The sequence below is a fragment of the Antechinus flavipes genome, chromosome 2, assembly GCF_016432865.1.
Source record: "Antechinus flavipes isolate AdamAnt ecotype Samford, QLD, Australia chromosome 2, AdamAnt_v2, whole genome shotgun sequence".
NCBI lineage: Eukaryota > Metazoa > Chordata > Mammalia > Dasyuromorphia > Dasyuridae > Antechinus > Antechinus flavipes.
Genome location: NC_067399.1, coordinates 32,100,635 through 32,118,341, shown reverse-complemented (window position 1 = coordinate 32,118,341; position 17,707 = coordinate 32,100,635). Strand labels below are relative to the sequence as shown.

General features: G+C 47.6%; 1 protein-coding gene across 1 annotated transcript in view; it reads right to left on the bottom strand.

The window, feature by feature from the left end:
- Positions 1-16,250, bottom strand: part of TCF7L1 (transcription factor 7 like 1) — a 213,786-nt gene extending 197,536 nt beyond the window's left edge. Inside the window, exons 1-3 of the mRNA XM_051974348.1 lie at positions 15,948-16,250; positions 15,585-15,648; positions 15,086-15,213 (exon numbers count right to left, since the gene is read on the bottom strand). Of these exons, the coding sequence (XP_051830308.1) occupies positions 15,086-15,213; positions 15,585-15,648; positions 15,948-16,235 (480 nt within the window). The 5' untranslated portion in view covers positions 16,236-16,250. The remainder of the gene's footprint in view (positions 1-15,085; positions 15,214-15,584; positions 15,649-15,947) is intronic.
- Positions 16,251-17,707: the final 1,457 nt, after the last annotated feature.

Here is a 17,707-nt window from a genome sequence, read left to right as displayed (position 1 = left end):
AGAAACAATGCTATAAATGGCAGTGAGGTTTCCAGGCCTGCCCACACAAAGTCTGGCTTAACCCATAATATCCCTAACTAGGCCCATTTCAGCTGTACCTCACTCCCACTCACACGACTCCAACACGCCCCAGTTCCAATTGAGGCTGCCAGGAAGCCACTAGCATGACGGAAAGAACAGTAAGTTTGGGGTCAAAAGAACTAAGGTTCAAAAGTCAATTCTGATGATGCTTTAAATTCTTCCTCAACAACTAAGAAAATGGCTTTCTTACTCTGGGCTAGAATTTCTTCATCCAGAAAATGAAGGGGTTGGATTTCCTGACCTCCAAGCCCGTAGGATATGAAGAGACCAGATACTTCCCAATGGGGTTATTTATTCAAATAAGACAGGGGAATTTCTTTATGTAAATACATCTGCATAAGAGAAGGTAGCTTCTTAGATCAAGGCTTCTCCCCTTCCCAAATTTTGGAACAAAAGGTAAATTCTCCTTCCTGCCTTATCCTCCAAGCACTCCAATAGCCTCAAGAAGTATTTATGAGCACTTACTAGATGCCAGACCAGGAGTTAAAAGAAAGCTAGAGGGTACAGTGGAAAGGGTGCTGGGTCCTGAGTCAGGAAAACTTCTAAGTGCAAATCTGGCCTCAGATACTTACTAGCTCTGTGACCCTGGACAAATCACCTAATTTTGTTTGCCTCAGTTTCCTCATCTATAAAATGAGCCAGGGAAGGAAATGTCCAGTATCTCTGCCAAGAAAACCCCAAACGAAGTGACAAAGTCAGACACAACTGGGAAAAAAATCATATTGCTCCTGCCCCCAAGTAGTTCATATTCAAAATTGAGTATCTGGATACTAAGGGAGGGAGTTGGGAAAGAGAGAAAAGACAGAGGGAAACAAAAAAAGGAGAGACAAGACAGATACACAGAGAGAGAGAAAGAGAGAGAGAGACAGAGAGAGAGAGAGAAGAGAGAGAGAGAGAGAGAGAGAGAGAGAGACTAATCTGAGCAAACAGTAGGAAGGTACCAGAAAAATCCCAAATTGTAAGTGGGAATTTAAATTGGTATAGCCAACATTTTCTCCACATCTCTTTTTTTTTCTTTTAAACAAAGCAAAAATGAGAAGAAACACCTCACAAAACAGTTTACAACAATGGAGAAGGCCTGGCATGGTACCCACCTAAGACTATTCACTATTCATCCAAAGAACATTTATATAGGTCAAAGTGGGAGGACAACAAATAGAACCAAACTGGAACAGATTTGCCATTGTTTCTGTCAAGATCTCTTCACATCACCAGTTGCAATAGGACCATGGCATTTAGTCCCCTAACACCTTCATGCCTGAGTGGCTATATAAGTACATAGAAATGGCCCCTAGAAAGATAAAGCCAGAATGTGCAGGTAGACTAGACCCCAACAAAAAAAAAACTTTACTGAGCAAACACAATTGAGAATACTAAGAGACACTAAATAGAAATCCCATTCATGTGATGGTTCAGTCATGTCAAGCTCTCTGTGTCCCCATTTCTGAGTTTCTTGGCCCAGAAACTAGAGTGTTTTGCCATTTCCTTCTCCAGTTCATTTTACAGCTCCGGAAAATAAGGATTAAGTGACTTGGCCAGGATCACACAGCTAGTAAGTTTCTGGGGCTGCATTTGAACTCGGGTCTTCCTGACTGCAGAGCTCTATTGACTGTGCCTCCTAGCTGCCCTCTAAGTGGAAAAGAAAGATGTCAAAATGAGTCTCATCATGAAAAAAACAGCCAGTCAGCCCTCAGTTTCCAAGTTCCCTAGACTGTATATATCCTCATTCATCACCAAACCATCTTCTTTACACCCATCAATATGGCAGATTTTGTCGAATACTTTGCTAAGTAAGCTCTATCTTCGGCATTCATCTATCCAGGAACACTGATTCTTCCAAAATAGAAAAGAAAGGTGATCTGCCGTGAAGAAGCCATCTTGGTTTTCTCATAAACAACACCATTCCTTCTCTTTCTAAATATTCATCAACCTTCCTTTTAATAACTGGCCAAGAAAGCAAATAAAGCTCATTCACTGCTCTTTCATATTCAGGCTCTTCTTCCCTTTCTGAAAAATGAGATTTTCCTTCTGTAGGCCCTTAGGACTTCAGTAAGGCAGTACAATGATTAGGGCACTGGGGCTGCAGTTCTGGCCTTTTTATCCGTGTTATGGAGTAAGTCACCTAACCTCTGTCTACCTCAATTTCTAAAATCGGGGATAACAAAAGCACCTACTTCACAAGATCACTGTGAGGATCAGTAAGATATTTAAAAAGTTCTCAGCATAGTCTCTAACATACAGTCGGTGCTTTATAAATGCTTGTTCTCTTCCCTTCCCCCTTCCTTCTCCTTGATCATTCACTGATAGTCACTCATCAACGACTGCCACAGCAAATTTCAGGATCCCAGGTTGAAGTTCATCTGGTGACTACTAGAAGTCACAGAGGGCAGGCCAAGGTGGGAAATCTCACAATCTCTCCCTGCTTATCTTAGGTATCAATGCCTTTCTCTTGGCCAATTTTGTTCTGTCCTTTCCAGTCCAAGGACTCTGCAGCTCCTGGGTAGTAATTGCCTTCTACTTAAATTGTGTGTTCATCTCTCCTAAGGAGCTGTTTATTTACATACTGGCTCCCAGTGAGAATGGGAACTCCTTGAAGGAAGGGTCAGAATTTTCATCTCTCTTTGTATCCCCAAGTTCTTCACCTGCCTAGCATACAATACTTGAGACCTACTCACAGACCTACTGTGAGCAAACTTGTATCCCAGGGGATGCTTCTTTCTCCAATGGCTTCCCCAAACTTCCTCCCTAGGCTCCAGCCAGACATCCTCCTCCACTACAGCTTCTCCCACTCCCCCTAGAGAAGAGGCACAATTGCAGGCTCCCAGCCCTGGAGTTGGAAGGACCTCAGAGACACCCAGTATAACTGTCACAAGTAAACTCCAAAGTCACTCCAGTTGGATCAACATGTTCCTGGATTTCTCTGATCCCATCCTTCTCTTCCCAAATTCATCCTGCCCTATGTTAAAATCCTTTATCATCAACATCTTCATCACTATACCCCCCCACTATCCTTCAAGACACATTCCCTCTTTCCTTCATGATTAAAAACAATGGGAGATTGCTGAAATTGGAATTGGGGTCTGGATGAGGTCTCAAATTCTGCTTCTATATAACATGTACTGAATGGGAAGTAATTGACTCTGAGCCCCAGTTTCCCCATCTGTAAAATGAAAGGCCTGTCAATAGATGACCTGTGAGATCCTTTCAGTTTCTTAAAACTGAAAAGTGAATGAATGAATGAATGAATGAATAAAGCACTTTGTAAGCACTTAGTACCTGCTAAGCCCTAGTAGCTCTGAACTGGACACTAAGCTAGAAGCATTCTGTTGCTGCACCTCATGCTTTGCTATCAGGCATGGCAACGTTGATTACCCCGCTAATACTCCTTAATCTCAACTACCTGCCCTTTGTAATTGTTTCTGTTCCCATTCAGCTGCCCATTTGACAAGGCCACTTTATTCTTTAGTGCCTGGCACACAGCCCTCCCCAAATCTCAAATTCAGAGCTCCCACCTTGGTTCACAGCCCCATTCGTACCTTCCTTCTTGTTTACCTCTCCCGAGCTCCCTGCTTTCCCCCTTAAACATGACCTCTGACACCTCCTTGCCCATCCTTCTGACTCTTTTTTGGCTTTACCAACATCCTGCCAGGTTGGGATCCTGTGGCTGGCCACCTCAATGATATCCCAGAATCCCTCCCTTTTTGACCCTTTGCTATCACTGACACATCAATTCCAAATCCGAACTCAGCTCTCCACCTGCTTTTTTCCATTGGTGGCATTTCCTTATACCTTCAGCAGCTTTTCACAATCTTCCAAAATTAAACAGACTCCTCAGTTTGGCCTCCAAGGCCCTCCACAATCTCAGTTCCTTCTACCTTATCTCATTCTTCATTCTCTCCCTCCAGCACCCTTCCAGTTTCTTTGACTACAGATAAATACCATATTCTCCCTTGAGATCTTCCAATTTTCTACCCTGATCCCATTTAATTAATTAATCTAAAGACCCCATTATCAATAGTCTCACGGTAGCTATTTTTTCAAATTAAGTTATGGTTTGGAGTGCACATTTTTTCTAATAAATTAATCATACGAATGAGCAGAAGGAGGAGATCATTGTACACGACAACAATAAGATTATACAACGATCAATTCTGATGGACACGACTTTTCAACCAGCAAGGTGATTCAGGCCAGTTCCAATGATCTTGTGATGAAAAGCCATCTACACCCAGAGAGAGAACTGTGGGGACTGAGTGTGGATCACAACATAGCATTTTCACTCTTTTTGTTATTGTTTGCTTGCATTTTATTTATTTATTTATTTTTGTCATTATTATTATTTTTTTTGCTGAGGGAATTGGGGTTAAGTGACTTGCCAGAGTCACATAGCTAGGAAGTGTTAAGTGTCTGAGACCAGATTTGAACTCAAGTCCTCCTGACTTCAGGGCTACTGCTCTATCCACTGTACCACCTAGCTGCCCCTCACATTTTATTTTTTCTCATTTTTTTCCTGTTTGATTTGATTTTTCTTGTGCAGCATGATAATTGTATAAATACATATGCCTATGGTAGATTTAACGTATATTTTTACCATCTTTAACCAAAAAAATAAATAAATAAATAATAAACTAATTATATGGATTAATACCCTTCATGGCTCAGGGGAAAGAGCACTGAGATCTGACCCCACTCTCCCACTCAAGACTTTGTGGACAAGCCATTTCACTTCCTTCAAGCTACAGGCCTCAAGTTTCCTCATCTATGAAGTGAAGGGATCGGAGAAGATGTAGTCCAGCTCTGCAGCTCTTTGTAACTACCCTTTGAGGCCTACCCAGCCTCAGTTTTAGAAACAATGATATAATTCATTTTGGGATTCTAATTTCTCCCTTTCAGGCTACCTTCAACTTTCTTGAACTCTCTTTCATTGAAGTTATCTTCTCCCTAAATTATGAGTTTTTAACCCAGAATTCATTGGCTTGCCTTTTAAAATATTTTGTTAAATTAAAAATAAAAACATTTTGATAACCATATTTCAATATAACTATTTTCCTTTGTAATCCCATGTATTTTTATTTTATACATTTAAAAATATAATTCAGAGAAGAGGCCCACGGGTTTCCGCCTATCCAAGAAGTCCAGAACAAAAAGGGAGGTGATGAACACTTGCTCTATCCAAAGATCTTTATAACTTCCTCATTTTTGTCGGGGGTATCATCACCTTCCTTCCAACCACCCATCCAGCTTACCCAGTCTACTGCCAATCTTGTGGATCCCCACTGTATGGTACTTTGCCACATCTGTGTCCTTCTCTCCCCAAGCATAGTGGATTAATTCAGTAGTGGCTCTCCTTCACTTTCAGTCTCCAGTTTCTCCCAGCTCTAAATCATCCTTATCACTGCCGCCAAACAGAACCAAAGCACAGGTCTAACCTTGTCACTCTCTGCTCCCATCCCAAGAAGCTTCAGCGGCTCCCTCTCGCCTCTAGAGGAAGATACAAACTTCCCTGCCTGGCACTTAATTGATCAGTTATTTAACTACCAATAAATTTATCATTACATTCATTAAAACATTTAAAAATTTAATCAAGTCGTCTCCTAGGTGTCCAGAGCAAAGCCCTACAAAATTTGTCTCTAACCTATATTTCTAAACTTTTTTTTTTTCAATTAGTCCCTCTCATTCACGTTACAGTCAGTCAAAATGGCTGATTGTCTATACAGCCTGTGTCTTCCTTCACAAGGCGGCTGGTTCCTGTGTCTGGAATGATTTTCCTCTGGGGATTTTTGGCTCGATTCAAGGCTCAGCTCAGGTATTGCCACTGGAAACGTTCCCTGATCTCCCACCTTTGCGGGCCAATTACTCAAGTGTTTTCTTTCTATATATTTGTATTTGCTCTTCACAATATTGTGGTTCCTTTCTCCACGAGTAGCAAGGTATTCGGCATGAAGGGTAAAAAATGGTCGCATTCTGGGTTTTAGTATCTCCAGGACCTAGTACAGTGCCTGGAATCTAGTGGGTGCTTAACACATGCTTATTATCCAGCTAAATGAAGTTAAATCATTGCAGAATGAAGTTCTATTATCATCTCCATCTCTCTCTCCCTGGTTCAAACCACGGCTCCACACCAACCCAAAAGCAGCAAAAGGGACTCAAAACTCAAGTGCCAGTGCAATCTGTCGCACTAACCACACCTTTACCTACAAGATGGCAGAAGTACAAGAACCCTACCTTCTCCAGCATTTGGGCAGGGATTCTCCCTGTAAAAGTCCCACATTAAACCCGGTTATATTTGGAACAAAGGAGAAGCACTGATATATTTAGCCTTTTAAAAAACAGAGTAAGAGAATTTTCCCCAAAGTAGTTTGTTTATACAAGGCTGAGAGAAAAGGCTTCCCTTGGCTCCAGAGCACATCTGCACACACGACCTCAAAGGTGGGGCCTCCTGGGCCACAGAAATACTCAATAAACAGCAGCTTTGGAAGAATTTCCACTTGGGTTTCTTTCTCTCAAATGGCAGAAGGATGTTTTAAGTGCTGACCCAGAATTTTTTAAATAGGGCCTATCCTACAAAAATCCGCTAATGGGAAATCCAGCAGAAGTCAGATGCACCGACACAACCATCTGTCTAAGATCTCCACGATTCGCCAAGTCTCTCCACCAGTGCAGATCATCGCCCATCCAACCCTTTCCATCCTCGTCCACTACACCGAGGCTTTCATCAGATTCTCTTGGCATCCCGGGGGTACCTGCAGAGCTGGAGCACAGTCTGCTAATTATCCATCGCTGTCAGCCCGTGACCAACCTGCCTTCTTCTTTGATCACACATTTCCTTCAGAACCTTCTTTAATCTAGCTTATCTTTTTAATACCATATTCTCACAGACAAGCAGGAGAGCTTTGAAAGTTACAAGCTGCTTTTATTATCTATCTAAAAGGCAAAGTAGGCCACACATAACAGTTTCTCAGTTTCATGTACAATGCTCTTTTGTTTTCTATTGTACTTGGAAACATTCATTTTATTTGGTAAGTTCAGAACAAAAAAAATTTTTTTTTTAAATAAATAACACTAATATCCTACCGACGCCGTGGACTATCTGTGAGGCACAGACTAGTGAGAGGAAGATAAAAACACCCGCCTGTCATTTGCATGATGGGTAAGAAAGGCAAGAAATCACAGCTGCACTTGGCTTTGAAAAACTGGTTAGATTTGTTTAGGGAAGAGATCCTGGCATTTACAAAGTACTGCATGTATCCGTCCATATCACCAAGGATTTCTTAGGTAACTACTCTGTGCCGGGGAGTGAATTCCAGGTCTCGTGTTCCTGGTATTTTGTTAGACATCAACGTAGAAATATAAAAATGATCTCTTGCCACAAGGGAGGCTGATTCTAGAATCCTGCATCTAGAGCTGGAAGGGACCTCAGAGACCATTAAGCCCAGTCTCTTTATATTACATGAGAAAACTGAGGTCTGGGAAAGTTTATAGAGGTATTTAGTAACAGTGTACTAAAAACGGAGGAAGCATCTGAAAAATATATAGTACTAGGGGAGCACTAATAACAGAGACAAGGAAAAGCCTCATTTGATCTTCAAAACCCTGTGAGAAACATGACATGAATTTTATCCACTTTTCTAGATGAGAAAACTGAGATTCTGAGAGCTGATTGGCACATAGTCCGTTTTAAGAGAGTAAATTCAAATCAATGTCTCAAGCCAACTCCAAAACCAGCAGACTATCCTCTCTTAATCTCAGTAATATTAAGGAGACATTTTAAGCTAATTAACAAGATGAAGTTAAGGTAATACCAACACAGTAGCTACTGTGGGTTAATCCAAGGCTGCAATTAACCCTGAGTTTTTCAGGAAACTTTCCTTTCCAAAGTAATAATCAATAATAACTCTGACTACAATGATAAGCTGTAAAGCTATAGTAATGTTTAAACCAATAGTTTCAACCTTAAATTATTTGTACTAAGAATTGAACCATTTGATTCACAGCAATTCCAATAGGCTTAGGATGGAAAATGCCATCCGCATCCAGAGAGAGAACTCTGGAGACTAAATGCTGATCTGAAGCATAGTATATTCACCTTTTTGTTTGCTTCTTTCTCATGTTTTTTTTCCCCTTTTGGTCTGATTTTTCTTGAGTAACATGACAAATACGGAAATATGTTTAAAACAATTGTTGTATCAGATTGCTTTCTTGGAGAGGGAACGGTAAGGGAAGGAAAGAGAAAAATACGAAATACAGTCCGACAAAAACGAATGTTGAAAACTATCTTTACATGTATTTGGGAAAATAAAATACTATTGAAAATTTAAAAAGAAGGAAAAAAATCGAACCATTTCTGGACTATTTAATTAAACCATGAAGTCAAATAGTTCACATTCTACAAATTTTAAAAGCACCAAAGACAATGTGATAGGCACTAGGCTAACAAAAAGGAGATAAAACACAAAGCTTGCCCTCATGATGTTTACAATATAATAACCTGTGTTTACATAGGACTTTAAGGCTAGCAAAGCACTTTATACACCATCAGGTTCCCACAACAACAAAGTAATCTAGTATCCTTCCAATTTTACACATCTTAGACCCCTAAAGATTAAATGATTTGCCCAAGGTCACACAACTTGTACATAACTGAGTAAAGATTCATACTCAATCTTTCTGACTTTATCTAAGATCAGCACCATCTCACCTAACCCTACTCTGAGTCTCATTTAATTAACTTTGACTCTGACATTAAGTCATTAACTATTAATAATTTTAAAGGATTTTTAAGGTCAGCTCAGAGGTACAGTGAATAGAGCATCAGCCCTGGAATCAGAGGACCAAATTTCAAATTTAACCTCTGATACATACTTACTGTGTCACCCTGGGCAAGTTACCATGTATCTCCCCCTCTTCAAAAAAAAGGATTTTTATTGCTCAAGACATATTTCATCCCCCTAAAATACACCAGGGAGTCCAATCATTAGCTTTCCACAGGTATGTTGGCCATTTTTAAGTCCCCTAAGAATGCCACAGGAGGATTTAATTAATAGAAAAAATTAACAGGGATGTAAGAGAAAACAAAGGAACTAGAAAACAAGTCCAGAGTCCTCCGCTCTCCTGGCTATCTTCAACTTGCATATCCATGTAGATTCAGAACTATTTGAGCCCTCACCTCTTTCCTGATTGCCAGTCTTGCATCTACAATCACCTAATGGACATCGCAAATGAGTGCTCCTCGGACACCTTCAGCATAACATGTCCAAACATTAACTTTACTTCCAAACTCTCCCTTTTCCCTAATTTTCCATTACTGTCCAGGGGACCACCATCCTTCCAGTCATCCAAGTAAGAAAACTGGATATCCTTCTGAACTCTTTATCCTCCCTCTCCGCCCCTGTTTCTCTCTCTTCCTGTCTCTGTTTTTTCTCTCTCCATCTCTTTCTCTCCCTAGTCTCTGTCTCTCCCTCTGCCTCTCCCCTTGTCACTTTCTACCTATCTCCATCTGTCTCTTTCCCTCCTTCTCTATGTCTCTGCCTTTCCCTGTCTCTCTCCTTGTCTTTGTCTCCCTCTCTCTCCATCTCTTTCCTTTCTTTCTCCATCTCCCTTTCTCTCCCTATCTTTCTCATGTATACCTGTCTCCCTCTGTGTCAGTTTCCCTCCTTCTGTCTGTCTGTCTCTCTCCCTCTCTCCACCTCCCCTCTCCATATTCCAGCTGTAAATAACGACTTTCCCTTTTTTGAAGACCTGTATCTGCCCCCTTCTTTCCTCTGACCGTCCCACCATGGCACAGGCCCTCCTCACTGACCCTGGACTACTGCTGTGGCCTGCTGGCTGGCCTCTCTGCCTCCTCTGCCCACTCCACTAACGGCTAAGCTGCCAAATTGCTCTTAAATTGCCTTTCATCTCTGGCCTCTGGGAGTTTTCCCTGGCTCTCCTCCACAACCAGAGGCCAGGCCCTACCTGCATTCTCCTCTCATCTCTGCCTATGCCCCGGCTTCCCTGGTTCTTTCAAGCACCAGCTACCATCCTGCCTCGTCCAGATCCCCTTCTCTCTGTCCATCATCTCCAGTTTATCCTGAATTCACCTGCTTTGTGCTTTGCAAATCCTTTCTCCATTAGATAGCGAGGTTCTTGAGAGGAGTTGTTTCTGCCTTCCTTAGCAGCCCCAGCATTTAGCACAGTGACTGGCACATTGGGGGTTCTTAATAAATCCTTGTTGACTTGACTTCTCCACATTAAGCTGGATGACCTCAGACCTCAGACTATGCCTGTGAACCTCAGTTTCCTCCTAATGTTAAATGAAGGAACTAGGCCAGATGATGTCCAAATTCCTTCTACAACATTTATCAAGCAAGAAAACATCCGTCAACTATAAACCTAAGGACAAGGTAGAGCTTAGAATCAGGAAAATCCAGAAAAATTCTTTTCCTAACACCAGCCAAAGGACTATGGGAAATACTGCTTCCCTGACCTGAGCCTCAGTTTCTCAGCTGTAAAATGAAAGGATTGCACCAGATAAGCTCTACAATCCTTTCCAGGCTTTAGACAACTGATATCCCCAAGCTTCCATTAAGTCCCAACTAAAATTCCACTTTTTATTTCCTATTTTTATAGTCTGTTTTGTATAGATTTGTTGTCCACCTATCAGACTGGAAGCTCCTTGAGGGTGATGACCATCTCCTGCCTCTTTTTGTATCCCCAGAGTTTAGCATGGTGCCTGGCATATAGTAGGTGCTTAATAAATGTTTCTTTTTTATATTAGATCATTTATATATGATATATATATATATATATATGATCTATATTAGATCCTAAACTCCTTAGAAGGCAGTAATCTTTTTTTTTTTTGCTTTTTCTTTGTATGCCTTGAAGTATACAGTAACCTAGAGCCAAACACAGTTATTATTTAATAAAAGCTTGCTGTCTATATACCTATACGGATTGCTATATGGTTGGCCTCTTCCTCCACTCCCCATTCCAGTCCTTGGTCTTCTAAATGGCCAAATTAATCTTCTTAATCTGCATTTCATCTCTGGACTCTGGGAGTTTTCACTGGCCAGCCTCCATGACTGGAGGCTACCCCCATACCAGGAATTCTCTTCCCAACTCTGCCTCCTGGCGTCCCTGGTTCTGAGTACCAGCTACAATCCCATTTTGTGCAAGAATTTCCTGATTTCCCTTCATGCTAAATTCCCCTAGGGCAGGGAACCTTGTTTTTTTCTGTCACTTTTCTATCAGCACCCACCACACACAGTAGGTGTTTAATAAGTGCTCAGTGATCTATGCCCTCATTCAAACCTGACAGAATGTTCCTGTTGCTGGGGAATCCCAATGGAAATCCATTCCAGTCTCAGGGAAAGGACATGGCCCAGAAATCCCTTCAGATGGAATCAGAGATCAGCCATGTTAAAGACTCAGATATAGATATGGAGACCCCAACTGCTGACCGGTGACTCCAGGCATGAACAAGGGACCATTTTTAGAGGCAGCTAAGTGGCCGAGGGGACAGCCTGAGTTAGAAAAATCTGTATTGGAATTGTGCTTCAAAATCAAACCTCTCTCAGCCCAAATTTTCTCAGCAGTAAAATGGGTGCGTACGTATTGTACAGGTTTGTTGCGAGAATGAAACTCTCATGTGTTATTTAAATATCAGCTACAACTGTAAGTTTTTTTAAGCAGATGAATGATAAGATAGCAGTAATACAGGTTTTCAAAGGACTAATCCAGAGGCTGGAAAGAGGCTCTCTAGGAAAGAAATTAAGGGAAGCAACCTGAAGAAACCGCTAAGCGTTTGTGGTGAATCAGGAAGTGTTGGGTTAAAATCCAGCCTTCCCCCCCCTCCCCATTACTAAGGAGCTATGTGACCATGAGCAAGTCACCTCACTCTCTGGCTTCAGTTTCCTCATCTACAAAATGGGAATCCAATAGAACCTACTACATAGATTGGTTAGAAGAGATTTGCAAACTTCCAAGTACTACCTAACTGCCAGTAATGTCCCCATAGAAGGAAAACTCCAGGAGCTTGTTTTCGACTTCATACCCCCTGCAGCTAGTACAGCCCCTGGCAAATATGGTAAGTAATAGGGTTTCATAGAACCGAGTGGCTGAAAGGCCACAGGCTTCAGTTGGTGGCAGTAAGAATGAAGAAATGGGTAGATCCAAGAGAAAATTGAAAGATTCCCCCCCCAAAAAAGAAAGACTTCCTGAAACTTAAAGCAGTAATTGCAAGGAGACAGGATTAGAAGCAGAATGGGAGGGTGGGAAGTCAGTGTAAATGGTGAAGTTACAGAAAGGGACAGTTCCCAAGTCTCAGGTGCCATTGACAAAAAGAATAAAGGTAGGAGAGCTGATTGGGGGGGAGGGGAAGATGCTAAGTTCCTGTTGATTCGCCCCAGTTTAAAATCATGGGATCATGGTACCAGAAATTTAGCAAGAAAGGTCCCTCAGAGTCTAAATCTCCTGTTATACAGTAAAGTAAACTGAGGCAGAGGACAGTTGTGTTCTCGGATCACGAAATTTGGCAGGAGTTGAACACAGATTCTCCCACTCTTTTTCCAATACTCTTCCCATCATCTCATAGGAAAAAAATGAGAACGGTGGGCCAAGATTTCCCCACTCTAAGCATAAAACTCAAATTTCAAACTGATGAAAGTTCTTTCCACGTTAAGTTTCTCATGGATTGCCCTGGCCTGGTGAGGTGCAAGAGGAGACATTCCTGGGAGCCTGAGGACTTGAGTTTAAATTTTGGCTCCGTTAATTACTACCTGTGACAAGTCACAACCTCTCTAAGCTTGTTTCCTCCTGGGTAAATGGGGGTGGGGGTGAGAGAGCAAGATCCTTTTCTACTCTAAATTTATGATTCTAAGTTCCTTAAACAAACTAACCCTAAAAATAAGTGGGATCTATTGCTGGTGCTTAACTCCATCCCTTACCAACTTTGCATTGTAGTTTACTTTTTAAGAAAAGGCAACATCCAGGAATGGTATCAGGCTTTTGTTTCAGAAGGTACAGAGCTCTGTCCAGTGACAAAGCGGGAATCTGGAGCCAGCCCAATGATACCAGTCATTTATTTGCCCATCAGGCCATACTGCAAAGGTAGATGGGAAGTATTTTACTATTTGCTCCCAGTGCCCAACCTGGGCACTAAAACTAAAAGTCATTTTACAGTTGAGGAAAGTGTGGCACAGAGAGGTTAAGGATCTGGCCAGGACGACACATCTAATGAGCACCCGGGCAGCATCTGAACTCGGGTCTTGCTAACTGGAAGCCCACGACTCTCTCCATCGCCTATTCACTTACACGTCACACAACTGGAGGGAGGCGCTTCCTTGCTCTGCACATGGTATGAGAATCAACCAACAAAGGTGTAACTTGGAAAAGATAGACAGCAAAGAGTCACTTCAGCACTAGCACCGAGCCTGGCACGGGGTGGGTGCTTTTTAAAGGCTTGTTCAATTGAATTCAATGAGCAAAATTCAGTTTCTAGAAAGCTCAAGATCTTCCTCCCCCCACCTTAAAAATCCAGGTGAAAGTGGGGGTGGGGTGCTGAGAAAGTGACTGAGACTGGCCAAGGTGGGGAGCTCCAGCAGCCAGGAATCTAGGTCTCCCTCCCCCCACTTTAAAGATCCAGGTGAAAATGGGGGGGAAGCTAAGAAAGTGACTGGGATCCACTAAAGTGGGAAGCTCCAACAGCCAAGGAGGAGTCCCTAGGAAGGCTGACTGTACCCCAGCCAGAAATCTAGGTCTCCTTCCCCCCACCTTAAAGATCCAGGTGAAAGTGGGGGGTGCTGACAAAGTGATTGGGAGGGCCAAGGTGGGGAGCTCCAGCAGCCAGGGAGGGGTCCCCAGGAGGGCTGGCTAGAGCCGAGCCAGGAATCTCGGGCAGCTCCACAACACAAAGAATAATCCTCCTGGGGTCTGAGCCGTTTGCAGCGAGGTGGCTTCGGGCCCCGGGCCCGGAGGAGGCCCGGCCGAGCCACCCGCTCCCCTCCCCAGCTCGCACCCAGGCCCCCGCTCGGGCAATTTGCTTAATCACCTCTTTAAATGCCAATGATGAGGAGCCAGACAATGTAAGCCCATTAAGGGCTTGAAAGCGTCCGGACCCTTCACTTTAAATGAGAAAAGGCCTGCAAACAAAAGGGGCCCCCAGAAACGCCAAGTTCCTCTCCTGGCAGCCCCGCGCAGGGGGGACCCAGGGGGGGCGCCGGGTCCCGCGGCCATTGTTTTCGCCGGGATACTTGGGCTCGGGTTTTGGAGCCTCCAGAAGCCCACAAGTGTTTGCTTTCCGAGCCTGGGTGTGTTTAATAACCCTCCGCAAGGAAGAAATACAAAGTGTGCGCTGGCTGACCGGAAGATGAGGGAAAGCCAACTTGCAGGCCCGCAGCAAGTGGGGAGGGCGCGGGGGAGGGGGTGAGCGAACCCGTTTCTGCAGCGACACCGCAGAGTGCAGCAGGGCCGCTCCGACCGCAGCTGGGCTCCCGCAAACAGAAATTGCCCATCAGAAAGTTGGGCTTCCCAGAAAGGCGGGGGAGAGGAAGGAGACAGACCAACCCCCGCCAGCCTCCCCTCCTGCCTGGCTCTCAATCGCACTTTTGTACAAACTTCCAGGGAGCAGAAAGCCGGGCAGCCCCCAGCCACCTTCCGCTGACACGGGACCCCAAAGTGCGGCCAGCCCCCAAACGGAGGGGGTCCTCGGCGAGGGAGACGTGGCTCTCCGGAAGCTACCGGCTCCGGCAGCCTAAGCCTGCTGAGCCACGGGCAAGGCGGCGGGGGACGGAGGGAGAAGCCGGAGCCCAGAGCCGGAACCCCGGCTTCGCCCAGGGCAGAGCTGAGCAACTCCGCAAACTAGTCGTACCGGAGACCCCGGGCGCGATCCGGCCCACCCCACCCCCTCCGACCCTCCGGGCCCCCCCCTCCCCCGCAGGAAAGGCGAGCGAGCACACACCGCCCCGAGCCCAGCACACATTCCCTCCCCTCTCCCCCACCGAGGGGCCCCACTGCAGCCGCTTACCGTGCGGGCGCCGCTGGGGGACAAGGGTCCGTTGGGGAGGTAGGGGCTGCTCAGATCTGGGATCATCAGGAAGGGGTAGCCGGGGTAAGGAGGTCCCTTAAAGAAAGCTCCATCCTGGGGCCTCCTCACTGGAGGGGGGCAAGAAGGGAGAGCCGGAGTGAGGCAAGGCCAACTTGGAGGGAAAGGGGAGGGAAGAAGCGGGGGCGCGGCGCTGCGAGGGTGCAGAGACCAAGGATTCCCGAGGAAGGGTGCCCACCCTAAGCCCTCCCCAGGGGGAGAAGGGAGCGGGGGCGACAGTTAGGGATGGGGCCAAGGGCTGCTCCGGGCCAGCCAAATTAAGAGGAGAAGGGAACGGAGCAGCCAAGAGTACGCTGCCCAGGGTCAAGGGGCCGAGTTGGGTAGAGGGCTGGGGAGGGAGAAGGTGTGGAGAGGGAGGGGGTTCAGGAAGGAGCTGGCGGGGGTGCCCGCGAGTCGGGGGGCCGGACAAGGGGCCACATACCTTCAGCGAAGTATTCCCGCGGCTTCTGGAAAGGGTCCCGGGGGGGCTGCGGGCGCCGCTCCGCCTGCGGAGGAGACACAAAGGCAGGCGCCGGGTGAGAGAGTGCGCGGGCCGGGATTGGGTGCCGGGGTTCGGGAAGGATGGGGTGGGATGGAGGGGCGAGGAAGAAGGCAGGGGACCGGGGAAGGCAGGCAAGGAATCCAGGGTTAGCGGGCAAGGGAAGCTGATGGGGGACTCGAGGAGGAGGATCGGAGACCCAGGGACGCTGGGGGGGAGGGAGGGGAGGGAGGAATTGGGGACCCGCGGGGGAGGAACGGGGACCCGCGGGAGGAACGGGGACCCGGGAAAGCGGGCCTGCTCTACCTCGGAGTCCGAGCTACTGCTCTGGTTCTCCGACTCATTGACCAGCGAGGACTTGACCTCGTCCAGGTCCCGCTGGGCCGAGGCGCTGTCGCTGCTCGGCTCTTGCTCCTCGCTGCCCTCGTCCTGAAAGGTGATGAGCTCGTCGTTGGCCCCGAGGTCATCGCCGCCGCCTGCACTCCCGCCGCCGCTACCGCCGCCGCCGCCGCCGCCTCCTCCGGCTCCGGCTCCTGCTCCTCCGCCGCTGCCCCCGCTGCCGCTACCGCCGCCGCCGCCGCCGAGCTGGGGCATGGTGGGGCCGGCCGGGTGGCCGGGGCTGCGCTGCGCCTCGCCGATCCGCTCTGCTCCGGGCCCCGGTGTGCCTGCCCTGGCCCCGGGCCCCCGCCGCCGCCGCCGCCCCCGCGGCTGGGCTGCCCAGCACCGCTGCGCTCCCCCGCCCGCTGGGCTCGGCGCCCCCTCTGCGCTCCTCTGCTCTCCTCTGCGCTCCTCCGCGCTACCCTCCTCTCCGCTCCGCTCCACTCAGCACAGTTCAGCTCCCAACAAAGTTTGACAGGGCGTGGCGCCCGGCGGGAAGTGGGGCCGGCCCGCGGGGGAAGGGGCGGGGGGCCGGGAGAGGAGCCGAGCTGGGCCGGGGGGCTGGGGAGCGGGCTCCGGGCCGTGGCTCCCGGGCAGCGTCGCGCCGAGCCGAGGGTTCCCCAACTCGCCGCCGCCGCCCGCAGCCCCACCGGGGTGTCCCAGCTCCTGGCCGGCCGGGGAGGGGCCAGGAGGGAGGAAAGGAGGGAAGAGGGGGGACGGCAGAGGAGGGGCAGCGGGTCTGGGGGGAGGAGCCCCAGCTGCAAGCTGACACCGACTCCGCGGGGACGCTGGGACGGGGCGTTTTCAGGGACCGGCTCTCGGGCCCCCAACTCCTCCCCTCCGACCCAGCGGCATGGGCTCACACCCCTTCCCGGTCAGCCCCGGCCTGCAAACCACGCGCCGATTCGATCCCAAGTCCCTCTCGGGCCCCAGCCCTCGGGCCCCCACCCGGCTCCTGTCAGTCCCCAGCCTGGTCCCCCGCTCGCTCCTCCTCTCCTCTGAGTTTCCCAAACCCCCGCCTCCCAGAGTCCCTCGCACCCCCAGCTCCCTGGACTTCCTTCCCAGCCCTAAGGAACTCTCCTCTAGTGCCCTGGCCCGGGGCCGGCCCCGGCGCGCTGGCTCCATCCTAGTGGGCAGCACTGCCCCCTGCGGGAAGGCTTCGCACAGGCTACGCAGCCTCGGACCCTGGCTTCTCTCTGTCTCTAGAGCCAGGATGGCGGGGGTCCCCCCTAATCCCGAAGCTGCCCTCCTTTCTGAAGGGGCCGTCGTGTATCTGCTCTCTCTTTAGAATCTAGTTCACACCGCCTCCGCCCTCCCCCCAACACACACTCCCCTCCTAGTACCCATCTCTTCACGCCTTTGCACTGGGTCTGTGTCCCGACAGAAAGTTAACCCGATACCAGAAAGTTCTAGATTGTACCACTCGAGATCGGGAAGGGAGAGAACACATTCCACACCCACTCCCACCCCCATCTCCCTTCCCCCCGTAAGTCCCCCCCTTCCCCCCAGGATGGCTCCATCCTCGGAGAACAAACTCATCTTATGGCTAATCCCAACCGTTTAGTTGAATAGCCTAAGAATCCCAGCGAGCTCAATCTAGAACTTGGGGAATCAAGATACCTGTTTATTTCTACGAGAAAGACCCCTAACCTTTTGGTGGTCATAGATCCCTTTGGCAACCAGGTGAA